Below are 18,294 nucleotides of genomic sequence, written 5' to 3'. Positions count from 1 at the left end.
TTTTTTTAATAATTATTTAGTAAAGGTACAAAAATTTTGCCAATAAAAGCCAGAAATAACATTAAACAGAGTTACAATTTAGAATATATCTTCTTTCTAATAGCCTGTAGCAAAAAAACTTGGAAAATTATTTTTCCAACAGAAATAAATAAGAGTCAAAGTGCAAAATCTAAACTCTCATAATTCTGAAATTTTTATAGATAGATTTTTTTAATTTTTTTCTATGTTCCTGGTACCTTACCCTACATGGCATTTGTCTTTGGGGCGCGAGTTCTGGCGCACTTTGTATGTGCATATGATGTAGAACGTTACTCCTTCAACTTTTAGAATATCGGTATCTTAGAAAAGGTGATTCTTAGGAAAAAAGTATAAAGACCATTTTTGAAGATAATTTTAAGATCTATCATTTTTGTCTGGGCTACTTTTTTGATAAAACTTACCGTTTTCGAAAAAAAATTAAAAAACCTCAAATTTTGACCTTTGAACCCGAATAACATTTTAGCACACATGGGATCAATGGGGACTTTTGACACTTTATTTCTAATGAGTTTTCGTTATTTGACCACTATTTTTATGACTAATTTCACCGCACTACTAGCAATTAGTTCTGTCTAGTTCAATAAAATAAAACACTTTTATGATGTTGACTGATACTTTATTATTTGTTATGCCAAATACAATACACATTTCATTCTGTATTGATTATGCCTTCAATATGGTGTTCAATATCCTTAATGTACCTTTCCGGTAATTGTTTATTCCTGCAAATAAGAAAAAACGCAAATAAGTGCACAATAATAATAAATAAACACACTCTACAATCACCCACAAACATGTACCTCAAATCCTCAATCTTTTGTCTCAAATGCTCCTTAACATGCATATCCTTCCTCTTCTGTTCAATCTGTTGAAGATTAGCTTCCTCAAACTTCTCCTTTTGGATCATAATTCTTTCTTTTTCTTTTTCATTAATTTGCTTAAGTAATTCCGCACGGTGTTGTCCCGCTTTCTCCTTCTTCCCCTTGTTCAATTCCATTTCTTTTTCCCACTGTTCTCGTTGCACTTTCGCTACTCTATGAAAATCTTCTTCGTCTCTTGCTAAAGTAATGGCTGCTGCTCTCCTTAAATCTTCAATCTGTTTCTCTCTTTCAATTTTCAGCAACTCCTGTTGTTCCTTCTTGGCTTTGGCAGCAGCAATTTCCTTTTCTCTCCATTTTCGTTCAACCTCTTCTTGTATTCTTAAAGCGTTCATTTCGTCCATCGCTGCCTTGATGTCTTGTGATCTTTGCTGCTGGCTTCTCATCCTTATAATTTCTTGTTCTTTGGCGGCTTTAGCTAGTGCTAATTCTTGATCCCGTGCCAACTCTCGTTCGAGTTTCTCTTGCATGAACTTTTGTATTCTTAAATCAGCTATTCTTTGTTCCTCTTTTTGGATTAGTTTGTAGCGTTCTAAATCATCGTTTGCTTTCTTCAAATCATTTCGTATTTTTTGTTGCAATTCTTTCTTCTCTTTCAGTTTCTGTTCTTCTTCTTGTTGGATTGCAAGAAATGCTTTATTGATCATTCTGCTTTCTTCCTCTTTTTGTTCGGCTTCTATCATACGCTCGATTTCGTTCATTCGCATTTGGTCAGACAACGCTGTCACATAATTTTGTTTTTTTCTTTCTTCTTCCTGTTTGCGCTTTTCTTCTTCTTCCATTGCTTTCTGACGTTGCTGTTCCATCATCATATCCAAGCGTCGGTTTTCTTCTTGCAGTTGTTTTTCTATCAGCTGCTCAAGATAAGTTTTTGATTTTTAAACTTTTACCAAGACTTACTTCTTTTTCAGCTATTTGTGCGTTTCTAATTGCTCGACATTTAGTTGCAAGGATCACACCGTTAGCTCTTTTTACTCTGTTGTCTTGTTCTTGCATCAAATCAAAGGACCTTTTCAAAAGATACATATTTCGTGATTTTGCTTCGCGTTCAACCTAAAGCAAAATTTTTCAATTGGGTAATTTTTCAGTTACATTATTTTTCAACCAACGTCGCTTAAAGTGGTTCCCGGTTTAGCATTCTGCCTCTTTTGAACTTTTTGCAAAAATTCTTTTCTTTTTTCACTTTCTCTTTGCAGCGCGTTTTTCTTTTGTTCTGCTTCATCCAACATCATCATTCTGTCTTTCAAAGTCACAATCTTGGTTTAACAAAAAATTCAAATAAAAGTAAAAAGAATCACAACTACTTACATGTGCTTGATTTTTCAGTCTTTCGAATTCTGATTTCGGTAAAATTCCAGGTATATCAATTGGATTTCTATCGGGCACCATAAGTTTCCTCATTCCTTGCACATCGTAAGCTGTAACGTATTCTTTTGGTTTCTTCACTGTTTTGATACACATTTTTTCGTCAATGATGGGCATGTGAGGTCTACAAAACTATTTTCTTTCAAAGTATCTACAAAAATTAAAAACTGAGGTAATACTTAGGCCGATTTGTTGGCATTGAGGGGTTTTTTGAACGACTCTGCGACATTCTCACTGAAGTGCTTTTAATGTCAAAAATTGATCAAATAAAGAGAATGTCATAGCAACAGATCCGCTTCATGATTATGAAAACCACAAATAATTCGTTTTTTATTGATTTGTAAGCCTTTAATAAATAAATAGAGGCTACATAGTAAGAAATTCAATTATTTGTAATGTGCTAGGATGAAATGAAAGGTTCAAGTATGAAAAAAATTGTAAAAAAATATTTATTTTAGATGTGTTCCTACATAAAAAAGCTGTACAAAAGTAAAAAAGCTTCTAAGTAAAAATATCTAAAATACAAGTATAAAATCGATCGATTTGCATTTAACACTAATCATGGGATACTTGCAATCTAGAGACTACTCTAAAATGAAAATTTCGCTGCGAGTACCCCACTACAGTCAACAACATACTATTGTGTAAATGTTTCTTACCATGTAAGACAGGACACTGGCACTTGATGTGTCCTGTCCCAAAAGCGATTCTATGATAAATCAAAAATAAAACCACGAAGTACTAGGCACCTGTTCGGCGAATCTGAAAAAATAATCACAAGACATGCAAAATACTGAATAAATCTAGAGAAGCAAGCAGAACCCAAGTGCTAAATAAAAGATGATGTTGTCTGGACCTGAAACAAGTAATCAGAAGTGAGATTACTCGTTCAAATCATAAAATTTCGGTAAAATATACAGCAATAAAATCTAGCGTCCACACAAATATTGAGACAAGAATAATAATCATCTTACCTATAAAAGCAAAACAATTTTATCAACAGAAATACGCCAAAACACACCCGAATAAGCGATCTCGTCAAATGATAGAACGGAGACGGCGAAATGCTGTGCACGCAAAAATAAATCTACTGAAATAAAACATACATCCCCAAATTATTCATGTCACACTGATTGCAAAAAGATGTTTTATTTCGGTATAATATATCAAATATCAGGTGTAACAAGATGGAAGGCCCCATTTCTCAATATAAACGCACCTAGAATAAATTGTACAAGACGGAGGGAATAAAACATTCGATATGAAAAATGACCACCAGAATTAAATATATCGGTTTTAGTGTATCGCATACTATACCTTTTGTGTGTTGATCTGAAAATATAACAAAAACAACAGACACAAGTGGTAATAGGTTATGTTTAATCAATGTAAATTAATACAATTGCAGTCTAACTGCAGTACATAGTGGGTTACAATATTATCAAAACTAAAAACGAAGTGAATACACATCTCTCGGAAAAGAAATACCATCACTTTATTAATTGAATAAATGATGAAAGATTTTTTTGAGATTTTTATTTGTTCTGGACGAAATTTGGCAAAATTTGTTTACCGATTGAAACTTAAAAAATAAACAAATTTTGCTGATCTATGACCGAAGGAAGCGTCCTCTTAACTAGATGAAAGGAATGATTATTGCACTACTGATGGAAGTGTGCGTCTCCTTCGAACATAGGCTGTATAATCGATTTTTTTTTCATTTAACAGTGAGCATATACAAATCATACATCGGCATTTACAACGATAGCCTTACCAAAACTGTTGCAGCGACCTCCGGGAAAGCCGTCCTCACTTATCCTGACATTCCCTATAAATAACAAGCTAACACACAGGTAATTATTAACCTATTCACTACAAAATTTTTATGGTATAGATTGGAAGCTAGACAAGTCACTAATAATAGTTTTCATCATCAAAAAGCAAACAATCCAAAACACTTTCAAATTAAATAAAAGTTCGTAATGTTGTGTACATGATGTATTTTTCAAAATATCCTTATCAAATACTGCATAATGGCAAAAAAGAAATGATCGAAGAAAAATTGATTTCCGAACAAAAGAAAGACCTTATTCTACAATAATTTTATAATCTAAATATGCATTTTTTCCGTTGAATTGTTTCTAAGACGGCGGCGGCACGTTTACTCCTGATAAAATTAGTCGCTTATAACTAAGATGAAAAAGGTTCTAAGAAAAATGTCTCCCGCAGATGCTTACTTGACCATCATTAGTAATTGGGGACCACATTTAAAATCTGTAAATGATATAAGAAAACTGATATGTCGCTGCCTCACACCACCTGAAATATGGCCTGTTCTCTTCACACTCAGAATAAGACAACTTTCTAAAACTCGTGTGAAGAAAACAAGACAACAAAATAATATATAGAAAAAACACTACAATGAAAACAAGTGAGTTTTAATAGTAAATTTGACTTTCCTGTAATACAAACACAAAACAAATAAAATACGCATGTACAATGTAACAAAACATAAGAAGACAAATCATATGTCGAAATAGAAACAAGATGCGACATTGTTTTCAAAAGTAGTAAAGTAAATAAAGTAATGAAAGCACATCGGAGTAATGTACAAGCATAATTGATACTTACACGTTAGAGTCTTTAGTTTTCGGAGTTGTTAGGAGGGGCTGCAGGGGCGGGTGCTCCGTATCCGTATGCCGGGAAGCCGTATCCTCCTTGAGGGACGTTGCCAGGTACTCCACCTTGCGCCTGACCACCGTAGTAACCTTTACGACACAAATAATAACCATGAAAAGTTATACAAAAAAAAAGGCTGAACAACACTGGTCTATCACATCAAATTATCTATACAGGGTGCGCCAGAACTCACGCCCCAGAGAAAAATGCCATATAAGGTAAGATACCAGGAACATGGAAAAAATGTTAAAAAAATTTTATGTATAAAAATTTCGAAGTTATGAAGGTTTAAAGTTTACATTTTGACTCTATTTATTTCTCTTAGAAAAATAATTTTCCAAGTTTTTTTGCTATAGGCTATTAAAAGAGGAAACAAGGAAGCTATATTGTAACTCTGTTCAATGTTATTTGTAGCTTTTATTGGCAAAATTTTTGTCCCTTTACTAAATAATCGTAAAATAATATATACAAGATCATCAGTATCATTAAATAGATATAAAAAAATGTCAAATGTCAAAAAATATATGTCAAAATTTTTTTGACAAATAGAATTTTTTAAACATTTTTTTCATGTTCCTGGTATCTTACCTTACTTGAAATTTTTTTTTTTGCGCGAGTTTTGGCGCATCCTGTATATATAAAAGAGTTCCGTGACTGACAAACAGACAACGCACTGCCTAAACCACTGAAGCTAGAAATATGAAATTTGGCAGATATGTTCCTTAGAAGGTGTAGAGGTCCGCTAAGAAAGGATTTTTAAAATGGGGTGAAAACGTTTAAACAAAGATAGAAACAATAAATTTGGAAGATATGTTACTTAGCGGTTGTAAAAGTGCACTAAGACGGGATTTTTTTTTAAATAATTACTAAAAACTTATTTACTCCCTTAGTAAAGGGCGTGAAACGAGTGTATACGTTTAAACAAAAATAGAAACATGAAAATTTTCAGATATGTTCCTTAAAGGGTATACAGATGCGCTAAGAAAGGATTTTTCGAAAATTAATCTCTACGTGGGTGAAATGGGGTGTAAATATTTAAACGTAGATGGAAACAAAAAAAAACTGGAAAAAATTAGCGGTTGTAAAGGAGCACTAAGATGGGATTTCTCAAAAATAATGAGTAAAAACTTATTTTCACTCCCTTAGAAAAGGGAGTGAAACTGGATTTAAACGAAAATCAAAACATGAACTTAGAAAGATATGTTCCTTAGATGTCCACTAAGAAAGAATTTTTTGAAAACCAATTTTTTAGGGGGTGAAATTGGGTGTAAACCTTTAAACGGTGATAAAAACATAAACTTTAGGAAACAGATTCCTTAGAGGGTGTACAGGCCCGCTAAAAAATTGTTTTTGTTAAATTCATTTCTAAGGGGAGTGAAATGGGGTGTAAACATTTAAACGAAGGTAAAAATATAAAATTTAAGAAACATATTCCTTAGAGAGTGTGGAAATCCACCAAGAAAGGATTTTTTGAAAATATATTTATAAGACGGTGAAATGGGTTGCCAACAATTAAACGAAGAAAGAAACATAAAATTTGAAGGATATGTTCTTTAGCGGTTGTAAAGGGGCACTAAGATTAGATTTTTAAAAATCAGTTTCTAAGGAGGTGAAATAGGATGTACACGTTTAAACGAAGATAAAACATGAAATTTGGAAAATAGATAGAGAGTGAAGAAGTGCACTACTAAGGCACTTCTCAAAAACCAACCTATAACGGGATGAAATAAGGTGTTGACATTTATACGAAAATATATACATGAAATTTAGAATTTTGATTTTCGAGGGTGTAGAAGTGCACTTCTTGAAAATTCAACGAGGTGAAATGGGGTGTAAGCGATGGTAACGTGCATTCGTCATTTTCTTAAGAATTGGCTTTCTGCTTCTGTTGTTTTGAGTTAATGAATCAAGAAAAAAAAATAGATTAAGAGACTAACTTCACATTTCTTCTTTGAAAAACAACAAAAGTTTATATCTAAAATCTGCGTGGAGGAAGTCACGGGTACAAGCTAGTTTAATCATAAATCTATCAAACCAGTGCTTCCCCATGTTTACAAAACGTAATATTCCCAGAATTGTTCAACCTTAAACCATTAATAAAAACGTAAAGTCGTTCTAATAACAATAGTCTGGTGGCTTATTCAAATTGCTACAATTATAACACAATATATAAATAATAATAACGCACCACTAGAAGCTTGATATGCACCGTACGCTTGCTGCTGGTAACTACCTGCTGGCGCCTGGACAGGTCCGGATTGTGACGAAGCTGGGCCTCCTTGCATCGACTGCACGTTGGCCTGGGACTGTTGCTATTAAAAATAATTCACTTAAAATTTACGACTCTCTTAGACACAAAAAATTAACAAACCTTCGATTTCATTTGTGCCTCTATCGCTTCAGCTTCTTTATGTTTTCCTATACTGCGATAATACTCCGCCCACTGTGCACTATAATCAGGTTGGCCACCATTGGAAGCAGCAGCTGTAGGTGTCGCAGCGGGTGCTGAACCTGAACCTGCCGTCGCACCTGCTTGTGGTTGTCCTGGTGCCGTGGACATTCCCTTCGATTTAGCCTGTTTTAATATTTAATTAAATAAAAAAAACTGCTATGGTTTAAAGAAACCACGATGCAAGTGAAGCTTTTTTTCGGAACAATACATCAATTAAAACACACAAATACCACGGAGCACTTGCACGAATGAGTAAGAATATAAATGCTACATGGTCAACTGATGCGAGCCATTGGCGGCCGGCTGTAATGCGGCGACATGCGATAGATGGACGAAAATTTTTTGAGGCGATAGAATAAATGTTTCACTTTAAAAATACTCACTACATCTTTTTACCCACCTGTTGTTCTATCATTTCAGCTTCCCTATGCATTCCTAACGATCTGTAATATTCCGCCCACTGTAATGAGTAGTCGGGCTGTCCCGTTGAGGGGTTAACTTGCATGGTGTTTTGCTGTGTGGGGGCATCGGCACTTTGCGAGGGGGCGTTCCACTGTTGTTGGTAAGCGGGCATACCCCAATTTTGTGGATTGTAAGCTTGGGGCGCCATTCCGGGGTAAGCCTATTTAATAAATGAATTAATATTTATTGCTTTAGTGTTACGAACACGATTAAGAAAACAAGTCCTGAAATTGGTAGGTAAGTAAATTTAAAAAACTGGATACTGTTAGGCCAGATTAGAGACCCTGCAAGGCTAATTGATAAGTGTAGCTATTTTATGAGAAAGATCAGTATACTCGTATGCCAACAAATTTGATTTCTTAAATTTTAAATTCAGTGGATTCACAAATGTACGTAAAAGTAAAATACCCAATTTTTGCTAAAAGATATTTTTGTAAATATTAACATTGGAGAATAGGTCGCAGTGTCAACTTAACTAAAATTTAATAATCTGTAGAATCGGTTTTATAAAAAAAGTTACTCAGTTAGGGTAAAATAATTAATATGTCAGAATTTTTGATAAAAGTTTTCTTGCAAATGGTTTATAGTAGAAACTTGCTGTTAAAGCATTTAACAGCATTAAATCAAAGTCTACCTCGCTGAACAGTTCCTTTCTTTTCAACACTATTATTTTTTTAATATAAATGAAAAAAATAGTTAAAGATTTCACTCTGTAAATACCCGATCTGTTTGAGATCCACCATGATTTACATTTCTTCGGCACGTGCTGGTATATGCTTGTATATATTTTAGCTTAATTTAATTTTGACGAATACAAAATTAAAACTTTTGGTGTTTTTTTTTCAGCTATAAACCAACTTTTATTATCTGAATTCGATTTTTCATAGACTGCTGAAAACATTCGTGAATTGAAAAAAATAAATAAAATAACGGCATCTATTAAATTTTTATTTATTTTCTTGTTTTCGAGAAGACTATTTTACATTTACATACAGGGTGTTTACAGTCTTGGAGTTGAAATTTGACCTAGTAATAGAAGAGCACAAAAATACTGTAACCGAGAAAAAAAAACTCACACAATTGTTATTATCAAGAATGTTATTTAACTCCAAAATATTGGTACACGGTTTGAGCTTCACTGGAATTATTTCCTTGTTCAGATAAAATTGTATTGTTGCAACAGATTAAAAAATCGTATCCATGACAATGAAAGAGAAAAGTCACTTCATAGTTTTGACACTGTCATCGTTTGATTTGCTTTTGCTTTAGTTTTTATCAAAATTCAAAGATCTTCTGTTTAATATCTTTCAGCGAACGGTTTCCAATAGGTTTGATTCGTTTTTCTTAATTTTTCTTAAAATTTATGAACATGTATGGCAAAATAATAAAATTATAAATTGGTTGTCGTGATTATGATTTACAGTGAAACACAACATACTAATGGCCATTGTTGCAGCCGAAGCAGCAGTTCTCAAACAAATAGTGTAAAATGAATAATTTCCTTTAACAACGTGAATTTTTGTTTTATATAGCGTATTAGTTTTCCTTTACCGTGAATATCATCTCATTTAAATTTCAACCTCAAGACAGTGACAGTATACCACGTATGAAACCAACAATTTTTTGAATTTTTGTTTTTGAGTTCTGTAATTTTTTTTTATTTTTTTTTTTAAATGGCAATCCCCTTTGAAACCTTTTTTAGGCTATGGTCTAAAGATTACAACTATTTACATTTTATTAAATTTTTTATCGATTTTTTTTAATAAGTTGTCATTTTGACAAAAAAATCACACAAAAACGAGACAAAATTTCATTCTCAAAACACGATGACATGTTTTATAGCACTTTAATCTTTATTAATTATTATTTTCTGAAGACAAATAATTAAAAAAAAAAACCGCTTGGTTCCATAGTTTTTATTCACCTTGTATGTATGTGATTATACAATATTGTTATTAGCTTTTAGTGTTCTAATTTTTTCTCTTTATTGCACGAATATGTGTACTTTTATTTTTCTAAAATAATTCTAGCAAAGCAATTCGAAAGATTTTCAAATCTAGAAAACAACTCAGGTACAATTGTAAAACCCTAGTATTGTGTATGATTTCGTCACCAGTAGTTATTGGTTTATTAGCTGTCAATCAACACTACCACGAAAGAACATAAAACTATGTATATTGAGTTGCGGGGTAAAACTAAAAGCGGTCTTTCGGTCTCACTGCATAGAACCCTTAATTCAAAATTTTTTCAACATGTTTTACTTGTTCTTTACTCAAGAATTTCTTCGTTTTTTCTTGAAGCAACACAAAAATAAAAATCAAAAGAATGAAAGATGCTGCAACTTTTACCATAACACAATTAATTATTTAAGATTAAATAAACGCTTGAGGGTGCCACGGGTAGTTTTTTCAACATATTTATGAATAAAATCGAGGAGATTCCCGCCCTATTCTACGGTCGTGGTTGCAGACTTACAGTTTGCATGTTGTTCGACATCGCAGGACCGCCGACAGGTACGAAGTTAAGAGGCATTTGGACTTTATCGCTGATAATTCGTTTGGCCGCTTCGATTTGATCAGGATCGCCGCGGATAATAAATGTTTTTTCATTAGAATTCTGATTGTTCTGAGACCGACGATCTAACTCACAATGGGCACCGGACTGTTGATTTATCTGTTTGATCGTTTCACCACCTGTATTTTAAATTTATTAAATAAAAGTTTTTTCATCAAAGGTAAAAGTGATGTTACCTCTCCCGATTATAACTCCACATTTCGAACTTGGAACAACAAATGTCACTTCTTGTGGAGGTTGTTGCTGTCTCCTGTCGTCCCAACCGCCATACTCTTGTCCACCGCCATTTCTGCTACTTCCTCCTCTACTGTCGTATCGGTCGCCGCCTCTTCCTCTACCTCGGCCTTGGCCGGGACCGTCGCCGCCATCTCTTCGATGAACACTATCGATGAGCTCTTCTATTCGTTGTCTAGCCTGAGAAGTTCACAATTTTTATAATAAGTATTTCGTGTTTTTAACTCAAGTTCATTGAAAAATAAAAGTTAGTCTACAAATTTTTCGATACTTAATTACACAAATAATCTAAATTTAAAAATGAGCAATTTACTTAAATTTACTCAGGTCGACAAGATTACAAGAATGACAACACATAATTAGATGCAGAGGATACAGGAATTAATTTAGTGGGTGGCTCTCTAAATTTTTTTAGAATGATGAGGGTATACCGGGTAGGGCATGGGTTACGCGCACTTGATAAATCACGACTTCAAATTAATTAAAACTGGCGATATTTCATATACCTAACTAATTATTGATAGGGTATAATTTGAGAATTTTTCTATTTTTCTTGGATAATAAATGTTTTATGTGTTTTATCAATACTTTATGTAACTGTCACCTAAATTTATGATGGCACAAGGTCATAAATAAAAATGATTTTCAAAGTTAAGATCAAAAATTGCGTTTAATTCAAAATCTAATTGGTCTTTGTTTTCTGATTTTGTAAACAATTGTAGGAAGTGAATCTGCGTAGGTCAGTATAAAAATTAGAATTAAATTTTTTGAGAGAAAATTACTTTTTTTTTGGCTTTGTTTGTGAATGAAAAATTACCAAAAAATTAGAGAATGTACCTTACTAATGCCCAGGTGAGAGTAAAAAAATTCAACAATTTTATTTAATTAGAAGTGAGAATTTTCTTTTTAGGCGTAACGGATGCCCCACCCGGTACAGTGAGCGGCAAAATTATAGAAAAATCTTATTTATTAAAACTGAAAATATTTTGTTTTGGAAAAATGCTCGAACAGTTAAATTTTCTTTTTAAAAAATACAAAATTTTTAACTTGATTTAAAATTGTAAGTTTGTTTTTTATTGATATTATTTCACTTTTTGGATATTTTTTTTTTGAAAAACTTTATGTAACACATAATATTTTTGTGTTGCCATTTCGACAATTAAAAAAAAATCTACCGAATTCGCTAAAAAAAATAGGGGTTTCCATTAAAAAAAAAATGTCGCTGCCGTCATTACCCAAAAACCAAAATGTGTAAAATTTTAAAACAAGTTGAAAATTGTGTATAAGGTGTTCTATTGAGTTGGTAAAGTTCATTATTCAAACAGATGTAAACTTAATTTAATTAGATACCTAAGATATGGCCCAAAGAAAATTACAATTGATGATTTCTTTTTAAATTAGTAAAAACTAACTAAGTATCGAGAGATCAAGATAATTTGTCCTTGTATCCGAAAACGTATGTCCTGTGCGTATGTCTGTGAAAGGTCAAATAAAATGACAAGTGGAAAGGTAAAATCCCATGATCAAAAAGATAACTAAATTTATGATTTACCTTCAAAAAAGAAGGGTTTTATTATTATACGTCGGCGACTAATTCCAGCCCATTTTGCCGTTTTCGACTTGTCATTTTATTTGACGTTTCACGTACAGTTAGTTCAAAAACAGACATACGTACAGTTGCGGAATTAAAAATTCGGACAGTACCTATTTTTCTGTCACTTTAAAAAGTTCACTGTAAACTACCTTTTACTGTCATCATTACTGACATTTGACAATTAAACTTATTTTTATTTGTTGTTAAATTTGTTAATTAAACAATTTGTCTGTCTTAGGAAATTTATTAATTGAACTAAGTGTAATTAAATCATCGCTTTGATCTGCTGCCTATCCGTTATTATGCCACAAATCACGATTTTTGAAAGTAAATAAGTCAAAATGACATAAATATAACACGAGTAAAAAATGAGGTTATTAATATAAAGGTAAATGAAATAAAATAAAATATAAATGAAAATGACAGTACTGCCCGAAATTTTAATTTTAAATTTTAATTCCGCAACTGTACGTTTTCGAATCCAAAAATGACTCGATTACAAATTATTTTGATCTCTCGGTACATGTATGATTTGTATTAATAAGTGTGATTTAAAAAGAATTCTAATGTTTTTATTTAAAAAACTTTAGGTCATAAGGTTTTTATATTAAAATTTAAACGTAAAAAATGGAAGCTTTTGGTGGCCCCCTCCGTTGGATCCGCCCTTGATTAGATGTGAGGTTTGTTGTCGATAAAAGTATGATATTAACGAAACAACAACCTTAAATTACTATTTAATAATTTTTACTTATAAATGCTGTTCTTGTGATTAATGTGTTATTAAGAATTTTAATCGATCTTTCCAAAGTTATAACATAATACATAAATTAAAAATTACGTAGCTGTTGTAAAGTTTAAGGGCTCAATTATTATTTTTATATCTATATTCATTAAAAAAACCAGCTGTTTTTTGTAAAAAGCGCTTCTCACCTGTTCGACTTGTTTGGGGGTTCCAGAGAGATAACACCGCCTCTCGCCCGGGCCCTCCTCTCTAGCTTGCTGGAACTGCACTCGTGCTCCAGTTTCCGCTTGTATCTTTTTAATCATATCGCCTCCTTTACCGATAACCACCCCCACAGCCTGTCTCGGCACTAAAACTTCGGCCTCGTTGCCGCCCCCGCCTCCATAATCGTTGTACTGTTGCCGATCATCTTGTCTGCCACCACCCCCTCTTCGGTTATAATTCTGCATTTCTTTTTCGGCAATCAAATCGTACACTAACTGTTTGGCGTATTCGACTTTGGAAGGATCACCGCTGATTCTTAGCGGTTTTTCTTGTTCTTGATTGGGGCCGTCTTGAATCACAACCATTTTCGCACCGCTCTTTTCTTGCAATTGCTTTATGGTTTCGCCCCCTTTACCAATTATAAGACCGACTTTAGGACCAGGGATCATGATCTCGACGAAATTACGGCCACCTCCTCCTCCACCACCGCCGCCGCCGCTGCCACCACCCATGCCCTGGTTCATGTTGTTCATCCCTGTAGATCAAAGATTTATGTTAGAATAGAAAAATTACTGGTCCAGTGCAAAAACAAAAAATATGTGAAATGAAAAAATCCTCATTAGTGGATTAACCTTGATCGACTACGCTTCGTGTTAGAACAAACTGTATTAAAGCAAAGTAATAATAAACATAAAAAAGGAGAAAAGCCACAACCTGAAAGCTATATTTGTTGCAAATACGAAACATTATTGACGTGCAAAAACTAATAACTAATAAGATAAAATTGAGCATGCATTAATCACAAAAATTCGTGTATTTTTTCAACCTGGGTAATTATTGTGACCCATATTTGGTCCTAGATCGAGCCCACCCAACCCTTCCGTGCGACCTCTTTGATGAACGATATTCATAATGAGCTCCTTGGCTCTATTGATGGCCTCTTTAGTGCCTGATAGCGAACATACACGGTCTGGCATTCCCTGAGAATCAGGTGCCATTTGGATTTTACAGCCTGATTCGGACTGAAGCCTCGTGATCTGTTCGCCTCCACGACCAATTACTGCAATACAACATTATTATTCAGTAATGACTAATCGAAAAATTAGGAGAAAAAAAGCGGAAGAAGGATAAAATTCCGATTTGTTATACAGAAATTGAATATTGTATCAACGTCTAGCATAATGTGATATCCACTTTAAATGTTATTCTTGCAAAAGGTTTAACTACTTTAATTCAAAAGATAACACAAAACCGTCTTGTTATAAGAGAAATAGGGTATTCAGAATATGATTATTTATATTTATTTATAACACCCCCCAAAATTAAAAGAACGGACATAAAAATATATGTTTTTTCTTTCTTTATTATTTTTTTTTTCTTTTAAAAAGGAATGGTAGTAAGAAACCAAGAAGAGAAACATGTAATTAAAAAGTGATTTGTTAATTTTTTGTTTCAATAAATGTTTAAACATTACTACTTTTGATGAATAAAAAATTTATTTTAGTTTTGACTTTTTAAAAATTGGTTGATTTAACTTCTAACTTTGAATTTACCGGTGTTCATTTTCAAAAATTCATTATTGTCAAACTAAAATAAGTTTAGCACAAACTAAAATTCTATTATAAGAGTATCTAAATTAGCATTGGCGTATCAAAAAAGTAGTTCTTTGACCATTTTTAGAAATGTCCTGGATGTCATACCGTGCGATCAAATAAAAAATAAATTAGAGTAGGCGTCATTAAATTCTAAATCTGGGCTGGAAATTTTCCACACAAACTGAAAGTGAAAATGAATATCCACCGTTTTCATCTTGTACAGCAATAAAAATTTTCTGCTCTAAAGTGAACATTATTTTACTCAAAAGAAATAAAACGAAAACTTGTCAAACTTTCCGCTGACATTTGATGTCAAAAATCAGGATTGCCATCTGAAGGACTTTAATCACTGCCTACTCTAATTTTTTTTTTGCACGGTACAAACGTGTAAAAGTAAACATAACATTTATATTGATGCTAGGACCAATTTCATAATAAAGTGAAAGTATTTAAATCAATGCTTTTTTGAATCTGAGATTTTTGTAAGTAATTCTCACCCAATCAGATTGTGTTTTCCATTAATCAATAGATGTAAACAAATCGCACACGACTTTCTATTTTCTTCTGAGAAACACTAATATTTTGTAATAAATTATGATAATCTTAGATAAATTCAGATACTGGGGAAAATTCAAAACGTTCATTAAAAAAACATTAAACTTTGTTTTGTGTTATCTTTTTATACATGAAAACAATTTTCCTCTATTTTCCTTTTTTGTTTTCCGGAAAATTAATTAGAATTTCATTAGTGATCACTTGATCAGCTCTTGAGGCTATGCAGGCAACTGCAATTTGATTAATACGCAACCTAATCACTAACTTTCTCTTTAATTAGAAGTAATTAGAAGGACGAACATGTAATATTATTATATATTTTTTTGATTTTAATATAACAATTCCTAGCTCGTATTACATGTTTACGGAAAACAAAATGATAGTGTTTAAGATCTCATGCCGGGTATGTTATCATCCTTTCCTTATATACGAACAATATACAGGATGTTCAAAAAATCGCGCACTTCCTTGAAAGGGAGTAATTGGTAGGTCCCCCAGAGTACTGAAAAAATGTTTAAAAAATTCTATCTATAAAAATTTCAAAGTTATAAGAGTTTAAATTTTGCACTTTGACTCTATTTCTGTTGGAAAAATAATTTTCCATGTTTTTTTGCTACAGGCTATTAGAAGAAGAAACAAGGAAGCTGTATCTTAAATTGTAATTCTGTTTAGTGTTATTTGAGGCTTTTATTGACAAAATTTTTGTACCTTTAGTAAATAATTATTCAAAAAACATATACAAGATCAACAGTATCATTAAAAAAATGTCAAATGTCAAAAAGTAAATGTCAAAATTTTTTGACAGATAGATTTTTTTCAGTTCTCTGTGGGACCACCCAATTACTCCCTTTCAAGGAAGTGCGCTATTTTTTAAACACCCTGTATGTAGGTATTTGTAATACGTTTCGCCAACCAACATTACAAAAAAAAAAGAAATAAAATAAATATAAACAAAAAAAATTAAATAATTCAGATTCCATTACACAACTTTAGCAGATAAACAATTTGTTAGAAAAATAAAACGCAAATGACTTATATTGATAAAGCAAAAGTTATGAATTAAAACACTGTTTAAAATTCCGACAATTTTTTAGTATAAATTGTCTGCAGTGTGCATAACAGACATACCAATGTATGAAAAATAAATAATCTTAATCATATTACAACGCAAAATTTTTATTGACTTCAAAGTACATCAAAGTGGCCGTTATTTGAATATATTTTCCTTTAAAACAAAGTAATGTATGTCACGTATTTTTAAAATAACAACCTTTGATGAATGTTCATGATGTAAATCAGCTCATTAGAATATTGATTTTCATACCAGTATACCTGGTGCTGCGGTAATACTCAAAAAATAATTGTCCAAAACAGAGAAAAGCAGACAAATTTAGAATAAACAGACTTTTACCCCACATGTCAAGCCACTGAAACCACCCTTCCCTGAATAGTGTAACAAAACAAAAGAATTTCGTGTTCTTTCAGTGCTCGCAACACTTAAAAGAATAAAACAAATAACTCTCAGTGCGAAACACAACTGAATCCATTTTCTAACCTTCTTGATACTTACTTAACCCAACCATTTTATCAGGCACTTTAATATCTTCATTAAGCTGAGGTCCACCACCCATGGGAGGTCCACCCATACCACCTTGACTCGGCGGTGGTCTGTTTCCAGGCGGAGGAAGTTGAGGAGGCGGTCCACTATTACTTGGACCTTTTTTAGCATCCGGTTCTAGAGCAAAAAATGTTAGAAGCGTCTTCTAAGGTTTCTAACCCTACAAACCTGGCCCGTCTTCTAGAGGCCTTTTCGGTCGATTATCGGCCGGGTTTGTAGATCCTGGGTTAATTTTAGCAGCGATCTGAAATACAAAAACATTAGCTTGTTGTCGAAAGCCGATAGCTTTGTTGTTTACTGGTGGAATACTGACTTGTTTTGCTCTTTGGAGGGCGGCCGCAAAAGCTGAGGAAGGACCAAAATTCTGTTGAGGTGGCGGCGCTACCGCTGAATAATCACTCATTTTTTATCACCATTAATAAAATTTTGTCCACATATAAAACAGAAAATGGTGTCGCCCAGTCGCCCGCGTACAAACGTGAAACGACAGCGTTGGAACTAGATCTAGGGACAACTCAAGTACCAACCTAAACAAGGTTGTCAGTTGTCAATTTTTCAAAAGTCAAAAAATGTGTGATTATTTACTTTTTTATAACAAAATTGTTACTAAACTTACTAAAGTTCTAAATTTGTGGTGTTCCTTTATGAAACAACCTTTGGTTCGGTAGGTCGACAACAGAAATCACCAAAAATCAGGTAAAGTCGCTAAATTAATAATAATAATGATTAACGTCCTTAAAAAAGCCTTTATTTTTACTTGAAGATAAAAATTTTTGCTTCTTTTTACTATATAACTTCTAATAATTCCAAAATTTACTATTGTATTAATACGAATTACCTACACACTTCTATGTCATTGCCGGCGGGACGGCAACAGTCCAAGAATGTGCCGAAATGAGTATAAACATGTTGTAATTAATAACTTTTATAATTATATTTATAATTGCAATTATAACCAATAAAAATAAAAATGTGTGTATTTGTTTTTTATAGTTATAGAATTTGTTTTTTTTTTTTATTAAAAAGACAATAAGAGTGTTTCAGAACTCGAGCCCCAGAGACAAATTCCATGTAAGGCAAGGTACCAGGAACATGGAAAAAAATGATCAAAAAATTCTCTGTTAAAAAATTTTGACATTTACTTTTTGACATTTGACTTTTTCATGTGTACAGGGTGTTAAAAAATATTATAAAATATTTTAGGAGGTGATAGTATGGACCAAAACAAACAAAAAAGTCAAAATAAACATGGGTCCACAAAGTAACGGTTTCGGAGATATCGAAGATTATTCGTTTTTTGAAA

The 18,294-nt window shown here is 32.6% G+C and overlaps 2 protein-coding genes across 4 annotated transcripts; both read right to left on the bottom strand.

Moving 5' to 3' along the window:
* Positions 1 to 638: 638 nt before the first annotated feature.
* Positions 639 to 3,044, bottom strand: LOC123010568 (cilia- and flagella-associated protein 45-like). The gene is made up of 5 exons (XM_044407570.1): positions 2,942 to 3,044; positions 2,226 to 2,433; positions 2,027 to 2,173; positions 1,818 to 1,970; positions 639 to 1,771 (listed from the first exon to the last, which is right to left on the bottom strand). Exons 2-5 carry the CDS (start codon positions 2,397 to 2,399, stop codon positions 689 to 691), a joined length of 1,557 nt encoding a protein of 518 aa, XP_044263505.1. The 5' UTR covers positions 2,400 to 2,433; positions 2,942 to 3,044; the 3' UTR covers positions 639 to 688.
* Positions 3,045 to 3,641: 597 nt separating this feature from the next.
* Positions 3,642 to 17,484, bottom strand: LOC123010567 (far upstream element-binding protein 1). 3 transcript variants are annotated; one of them, XM_044407567.1, is made up of 12 exons: positions 17,290 to 17,484; positions 17,160 to 17,235; positions 16,944 to 17,108; positions 14,050 to 14,283; positions 13,208 to 13,758; positions 10,626 to 10,863; positions 10,351 to 10,568; positions 7,814 to 8,035; positions 7,333 to 7,536; positions 7,150 to 7,273; positions 4,914 to 5,050; positions 3,642 to 4,556 (listed from the first exon to the last, which is right to left on the bottom strand). In XM_044407567.1, exons 1-11 carry the CDS (start codon positions 17,392 to 17,394, stop codon positions 4,926 to 4,928), a joined length of 2,262 nt encoding a protein of 753 aa, XP_044263502.1. In that variant the 5' UTR covers positions 17,395 to 17,484; the 3' UTR covers positions 3,642 to 4,556; positions 4,914 to 4,925. The 3 variants fall into 3 exon arrangements, with proteins under 3 accessions (XP_044263502.1, XP_044263503.1, XP_044263504.1); XM_044407568.1 differs by having other exon boundaries at positions 17,305 to 17,484; XM_044407569.1 differs by lacking the exon at positions 14,050 to 14,283.
* Positions 17,485 to 18,294: the final 810 nt, after the last annotated feature.

This window comes from Tribolium madens, unplaced genomic scaffold (assembly GCF_015345945.1).
Source record: "Tribolium madens isolate multiple individuals breed KSU strain unplaced genomic scaffold, Tmad_KSU_1.1 Scaffold_91;HRSCAF=231;Tcas5.2_LG7, whole genome shotgun sequence".
Classification (NCBI taxonomy): Eukaryota; Metazoa; Arthropoda; class Insecta; order Coleoptera; family Tenebrionidae; genus Tribolium; species Tribolium madens.
This window is presented reverse-complemented; position numbering and strand designations above follow the sequence as displayed.